At 44.0% G+C, this 7,462-nt stretch overlaps 1 protein-coding gene across 1 annotated transcript in view; it reads right to left on the bottom strand.

Moving 5' to 3' along the window:
• Positions 1-283: 283 nt before the first annotated feature.
• Positions 284-7,462, bottom strand: part of plcb1l (phospholipase C beta 1-like) — a 56,521-nt gene continuing 49,342 nt past the window's right edge. The window contains 1 exon segment of the mRNA XM_073816641.1: positions 284-1,721. Within this exon segment, the coding sequence (XP_073672742.1) occupies positions 1,497-1,721 (225 nt within the window). The 3' untranslated portion in view covers positions 284-1,496.

The raw sequence follows: 7,462 nt of genomic DNA, 5'->3' as shown, positions 1-7,462 counted from the left end.
ACACACACACACACACACACGCGCACGTTCGTTCCATCTGTTCGTGGCATCTGTTTGTGAAATACGGCTCTATTATTTCCGGTTTCCCAGCATCCTCAACACATTAAAGCACAGCAGATTTATACAGCATTAAACAGGGTCCAGTCAAGCTCTTCTGAGCCGGTCAGCAGAACCTCCAAGGTCTTTTGCAGAAACGCCATATAACTCTTCCGTTAGGGCAGGAACGGACACGCTGACCTTCAACAATTAAAACTACTAGCAAAACTCAAGCAGACGCCACACATTTAGACACAAGCAACATTTATTTCATCCACAGGCATTTATAACCCGCTTACACTTGAGCTGATTTCAAGAAGCTTCACGTACATCAACATCAGGAGAAACTTCAAGTGAAAGGAGCGTCTCTATGAATGTAACATTTCTCTGAAATACTGCTAGTCACAAGCTTTACTCATTAGTGCACTAGAAGCCCACAGACTCTTATATTACAATGACAAATGACGCATTAAGAAGGTAAACGTGTTCAGAAGCACAGGACTCGCAAACATCTCGATGGAGACGCCGTTGGTGTGCACATCCACAGGCCCGTCTCAGACGTTTGTGGCACTAGTGTTGTTTTGACACGGGTGAACATCAGACACGTCACGCCTGTCGTCTCGTAAACATTGATAAAAGATCCTCAGAGTCTTTCGCACGCAAATGTTCACTTGTTCCTCTGTAAATGCATTCATCACATTAATGACAGTGTCTGTTGACTTTAAAGTTCATCTTCTTTTGAAAGCTTTGGTCCAGTCTTGACTCTGCTCAGTTACATATGGTTTGTTTAAACATTTTCCCACAGTGTATTAGTGGTCAAATATTCCTCTGTGTGGCACATACGAATCTTTATTAAACAACATCCTGCAGCTCAACAGTGGATCCAGCGCTAGTAATGTCAAGGTCATGGGTTCGATTCTCAGGGAAGGAATGAACTGATCACATGTGAACTTTAAATGTAGGTCTGCCAAATGCGTAAATGTAAATCTTTATATACTTGTTGTAAAAGAATGTTTTCCTTCCACATCACATTTTTGTACAATAATGTGCAAGCAAATGAATCACTTGATGCCTTGATGTTTCATGCCTGTGCGTTGTTATATATATAAAAAATGAATTCATACACAACCTAAACTGTGGCTGAACGGTCCTGGATAACAGATATGAACTAAGTAGAGCCTACATTTCATATTAAAAGACTTTAAGAGCTGTTCAAAATCATTAAAAGACAGTAAGACTCATCTAAACATACACAAGAGTGTCTAAACACATGTTTAAATAGACAAAAGCAGCACGTTCTTGTGACAACTAAGTGTTTTAAAAGTAAGAAAAACTGACAATTATTTTTAACATTGTTCAAGTAAGTCATCCAGTCATCATACTAAAAGGTGCACATTAAATCAGGAAAAAACTCAACAGCATACAAAGTACAAAAACGTGTTTACAAAGGTACAACAAGCTCAGAGTGGCGTGTCGAAGACTTTCTCTGAAGGTTGATCCTCCACGTCCTCGCCTGGCGAGAGCGCCGCGTGGTTGAGCTTCTCCGTGTTTGTGGAAATGGGAAGAGAGTCACTGTCTTGGCTTAACTTGCCTCTACAAGCAGCAAAATCCTGCACGAATTCTTGGATTTCCACTGGAAGCCTCCGAAACTTGTCCTGATACTCCTGGTCCAGCTCGCTCTGAAGCTGTGGAAGAAACCGGTACAGAATCACACGAGGAAATCACGTCATGAAACACACAGATCGGAACATCTCAACTGGTTAGGCTTCAGATTTCACTGCACTGATTTGTGTTGAATGGAATGTTCTCTTTTGTTATCAAAACAATAATGTAACAGCAGGAAAAAAAACAAAGCCACATTTTTGGGTCGTGGTCCACCAGTTGAGAACCTCCGATCTGGAGCGCTACCACAAAGCGGATACGAAGCCACGGCGACGTCATGTGAGCGCTGTAACATGAATAAGCACATGATTAAACAACAAAACAAAGCTCAACCGTGTTAGAATGAGTCACGCCGACCGCAGGAGAGTAAAACCACAGCCTGAGGTTAAAGGTTCGGATTAGAGACGATCTCAGAAGATCCACAAGCCACAGTGACGTTCGCTTAGTGTTGAAAAGCCAATGCAACACGATTTCATCTCACTCAGCTTTTGCCACCTCTGGGAGAGTCGAATATCCTGTTTTTCTCCAGGCACAGACTCCCCTAGTGATTAAAGATGTCAGAATTGTATTCATTCTGACCCAATAATTGCTTTACTGCTTATTTGACTGGTTAACTACCCCGCTCTCTCTCCTGGGAGCGGTGTAATTAAAGAAAGCGCCAAAGATGAATCGTGTCAAAGACTATGATTTCGAAACATTCGCACTTGCTGGTGATCTGAGAGCATCTCTGATCTCTGCTTGCGCCGGTTAACCCTCAGTACAGGTTTAGTACTTTCATGCACTGGTTTGAGGTGGTTAGGACAAGCAGGTAGAAGGAAGCCTGTATGTAAAGTCATTTACCAACAAAGAAAACAAACCCAAACATCAGCAATTCCTCAGACCGGTTCAGAATCGTCACCACGTGCCCATCATCTCAAAGGTCACCTTTTAGAAAATCACATTTTCAACCGGCTGACAGCGACATGCCAGGGCCAGATGGTTTCAGGCCGGCCCGCACAAAGCCCGACCTACTTAGGAGAAGGACATCTGCTGTCCCCCTGCTGGCCAAGACACAAAGGCCTGGGATTAAAACGCCACCTCGGTCTCGCGTGAGCGTCCGGGGCGAGGCGGACCCAACTGTGTTTGACGCTAAGCCGCGACTCCCGTCGACTTTTCCCACCTCAGACGAGCCGCGCGTATGCCACGTCTTTATCACCTGGGGTCGGTGTGGAAACAGAGGTAATTAAAAGTTACGAGGGTGTCGAAGTGGCACTGGACTTTTGGGGGTCGTGCGAACGGATCTCGTCTCTCTCGGATCTCCTAAATCCTGAACATTCAGCTGCCATTCGTCTACTGCCGGCACTGCCAAACACACGAAACACTCTGTTCCTCTTCATCGAAGCTTCAGCGCCGCTACATACGGTTATACTCGTTCAGTCGTGGTTATTTGTGTTAAGATGAACTCACTCAACTGATTTTAAATCAGAGTTTGTAAGATTTTTTCCAGGTTCTCACCCAGCGGCACCTTGATATCAAATTGACCTCAAATGCTAATCAAGACTTGATCAAGATGCTGTATGACATAATTTTATGGTCAGTTTGGGCAGTAATTTCTTCCAGTTGTAATTGGGTAAAACATTAAGTTAATCCTCGCACTGAAATTGGTTTAATGTATATGCAGACCAATGTGTTTGACATTCAGTGTACATCAAATCAATGTCATGGGTTTACAACTCAAATTGATGTCATATGCACATCAATGATTTGTGTATTTGGTTGATATTTATTGCATAATATGTATCCTTTGTCAGCCTGATTAAGTCTGAGCCGATTTTTTTTTTAAACTGGGGCCTCAGACGTGCCACATCTCCTTTTGAAACGTGTCCCAGTGGGCAGATGATGTTCGATAGACCTGAAATTGACATCAACCATTGTCAAAAAACAGGTCAAATATCCAAATCGAACTGACGTCAGAATCTTCATGTCCATTTCACATCCACACACCCATGTCCTTTCTACCGCTCATTCAATGACAAAGCTTTCTCTGCTGTTAGTGACAGGGAGGTTTATCCGTGGCACACCTCTACTTCACTTAGTAGTTGTAGTTTGCAGTTAAAACTTGTTTCCCGGCTACACTGTCCATATATCTAGTCCTATGATTTCTGCAATATGGACAACATGGAAGGCATATTATCAGACATATAATCACAATACACTGTATAATACAGAATGTCACAATATTTGGCCAAATTTTGAATTGAACAATCAGAAAGTAGCGCAGCACAGCTAATCAAATTCAGATTGTGATAGGGACAAACATCAGTAATTATTCACCTGTTGTTCTGCAATCTTTGTTCACAATCAGAATAAGTGCATTTCTTTTTGAATTTACATTGGTATTATTTATTTTAAGTCTGTTGAATAAAATTTTTCTTTCATTGGATTACTTTTGTGTCATTATTTGTGTAGTTGAAAGAACCAATGTGAAGAGAAGTTTTTGACTTCGGTTTGATTATTATTTTTGACCTGTTTATTGTCGCCAACAATGTCAGTGTCAGCATCAAGGTACGGCAGAAACATGACATCCGTCAAGGTGGACCCTGCCTTATGAGAACCGGTGCGCTAAGAACTGGTCACGGTTCAGATGCACATTTACTGTAAGAGCCGAGAAGAATAAAGATTCAGGCCACTTTGACCGCTCAAATGAGAAATATCTCACTCACAGAAACCAGCATCTCTTCAAGCACAAGAGCTGAGCAACACCTCAGATTCAAGCTGAAGCCCTGAAGTCAGCGGGCCGCCCCCGATTCACTGACCTAAAGAGACCTGCAGATGAAAGCACGGCCCATTCTAATTTCTGTTCCCTCCCGACTCGCAGTTAAAAATGTCTTTCCTCAAAAGACTCGTCATCTGTCAACAAACCACACTCACGTCCAATTCCACCGCTCTCTTAAAGCACTCTGGGAGGAGAATGACCTTCTTCAACATCTGTCCTAATTCTGGTCCGCCATCGAGGGATGCGAAGCTTCTGAAATCTAGATTCGGCAGAGATTGAATTACTTTAGCTGAAACGTTCCCGTTTCAAACTCGTCATGCAATCCCCCGCACGTGCGTGTTCACGAACGGCCGCTAAAAGACTAAAGCGAGCAGGGATCGCACGTCTTTACGAGTCCAGACCCATCGGCGTCTAATGACGAGCACGCAGAGACTCTCTAATCATCGGCGTTTGATTAGTGAGCATCATGTCAGTGCTGAACAATCACTCGGTCGTCTCTCCTCCACAGGCGGCCGGCGAGAGCAGGTTATTTCCAGCCGGATCGCTGAGCGCCGTGGGTTTGTTTGTGCTCCTCGGGTTTTATCGAGTGACAGTACTTCCCCTGGCGAGAATCAGGAGGGTCGTGTGAATTATTAATGAAGAGCCGCTCACATCAAACACGGGAAAAGCACGGCCACGACGAGAGCGAGGGCTGGGAAACGCTGAAGCGACTGACGCGTGTGCCAGCGGGAGCCCGACCAAACGTACCGCGCCTCAATCTGCTCCGTGTGTCTCACAGACGTCTCCATCTGTCTCTAGCCTTCACTTCAGTGCTGCGCTTTGGCCATCAAAATATAACATGCGTTTTAAACGCTACTGCGGTTGCAAAACTGCAGTGTTTTTTAACAATAAAATGTTCATACAAGAATAGTTCATTCACAAATGAAAACTGACTGACCCTCAGGTCCTCCCAAAATCATATGCTGTTATTTTTGTCCTGTGGAGGACGGAAGGAGAAACTGGAGAACTGTTCCTTTCAACACAGAGTATTCAGCGTCACTAACAGTCCTCCAGGAGCTTCCTCGTGTTGGGCTGCATATGGCCACCTCCCGCTCTGGCTATTACGGGGTTAAAGCGGGATGAGTGTTGCCATGGCGATGACACAGCTCCCGTTAGTGAAGTCATACGACTATTTGTGCCGCTGCTGTCGCGGCCCGCAGCTTCATTCAGCGTCAACACGCTCTCAGAGAGAAACACGTCTGCCACCCTGCAACAAAACATCACAAGACCAGAAGTGTAAAAATACCTCAGAAGCAGCACAGCTCATCCACAGAGGCTCAGCGTTAGCATGAATAACACTAGGCCCGATGACGAGGTGCCAACGTTCCCTCAGCGTTCACCTTGCTGAAAGTTCACGAAACAAACACCAAAGTGAACCTGAAAGTCAGATCTAATCAGCCGACGACACGCCGCGCGCCAGAATCCCGCCGCCGCTCTGATTGGAACGTTAGCAGGACGCTAACACGCGCACGCTGAGGTGTGACAGCAGCTCGTCAGCTTCACGGCCAAACGCTCGCTTCTATTTCCGCATCGACACGTGTTCTCAAAAACACGTATATAGGCTGCCGCTGGTAGAGAAGCTAAACTAGCTGTCGGTTCGCAGGCTAAATCTCTCAACGCTTTCATGGGCTGAGAGCGAGATGGTTCGGCAGGTCTCTGAAGACCCAGGATGCTTATAGCTGTCCATTAGTGCCTGATCCAAGCGTAAAAATAGGTCAGGCCTCTCTCTCTCGCTCGCGTTCTTTCGGAGGGCAGGATTTCAGCTTCGTCCTGGTTACTTTACTTCAAAATGCTTCCTGATCCAAACACGAGCACGGATGAAACTTCAAATCCGCTGACCTGCTTCTGACGCCGCGGCCAAGTTTGGTCACGAATCTAACTGTGACACGGCTGGGAATGAGGTCACGTGACACACAGATTGCAGAATATCTCTGAAAAAACGTGAGTCTGATGGGAAGCAAACCCCACATGCTCCATAATTTAGCATTGTCTGTTGTTTAGCACTGACTCTCATCTGAAGTGCTGCGGTGTGTTTAACTGCACTATGATGCTCTCTAGCGGCGCTGAGCTGAACTGAGGCTCCAAATGCATCAGGCCTTCATTTACAAAGAGAAAAACAGCAACACCACATCTGCTTCTTCTCTAATCGACGCCAGCAATCGATGGCTGGAACCGATGATTGTCACATTCTTGATTTAGTTTAATTTATCAACAGCCTGACCTACAACCAGAACCCACACGTCACAAAATGAAGAGAAGCAGTTCAAGTTCTCCGACCAGATGAAAGTTTCTATGTGTACCCAGCTGAAAAATCCAACATAAACCAGCATTAATTCCAAGCTGGTTCAAGGTTAGCAAATCTAACTGTTCTCAGGCTAAATGGAGCTGGTCACCAGCATGATCAGCTGTCTGTATGCAAGTAGAGCTTAGGGGACAACCAGTTTTTGCTTGCATATTTCTCTATTTAACACATTAATAATGCAAAAGAAAAACAATAAAGGTTTAAAAGGTTAAATGATTTATTGAATTATATGATAACTCATATGTAATTTATTTTGCTCCCTCTTCTGAAAGTAGAACTGAAAATTTTAATTGCTTTACTGATAAACTGGTAAAAGCTTCAAAGCATCAAAAGGAAAAAAGCTTGAGTACATTGCATCATAAAATGATTTAGAGATATAAAACCAAAAAATGCCTAATAGAAGCTTAATCATAAGCAGTTTGTTCAATAACAGAGGTTATGGAAAGAGCTTTCAATGGGACAGTTAATAACAACTTGATAATGAAAGATGTTGTTTTTAAAGACTTTCATACTTATCTGGGAAGTCAAATATGTCCAAATCCAGCTGTCAGTCACTGATTTTAGAAAGTACTCATATTATAAGGCATGTCAGTGCAGTGAGGACCATGAAATATGATTGAAAATAGTGATAGAATGCACTTTCATACTTCTTCTTTGTGCAACTGTTG

The sequence above is a fragment of the Garra rufa genome, chromosome 13 (assembly GCF_049309525.1).
Source record: "Garra rufa chromosome 13, GarRuf1.0, whole genome shotgun sequence".
In the NCBI taxonomy this organism is placed as follows: Eukaryota; Metazoa; Chordata; class Actinopteri; order Cypriniformes; family Cyprinidae; genus Garra; species Garra rufa.
Note: the sequence above shows the minus strand (reverse complement) of the source record. Positions and strands in the feature narration are given on the sequence as shown.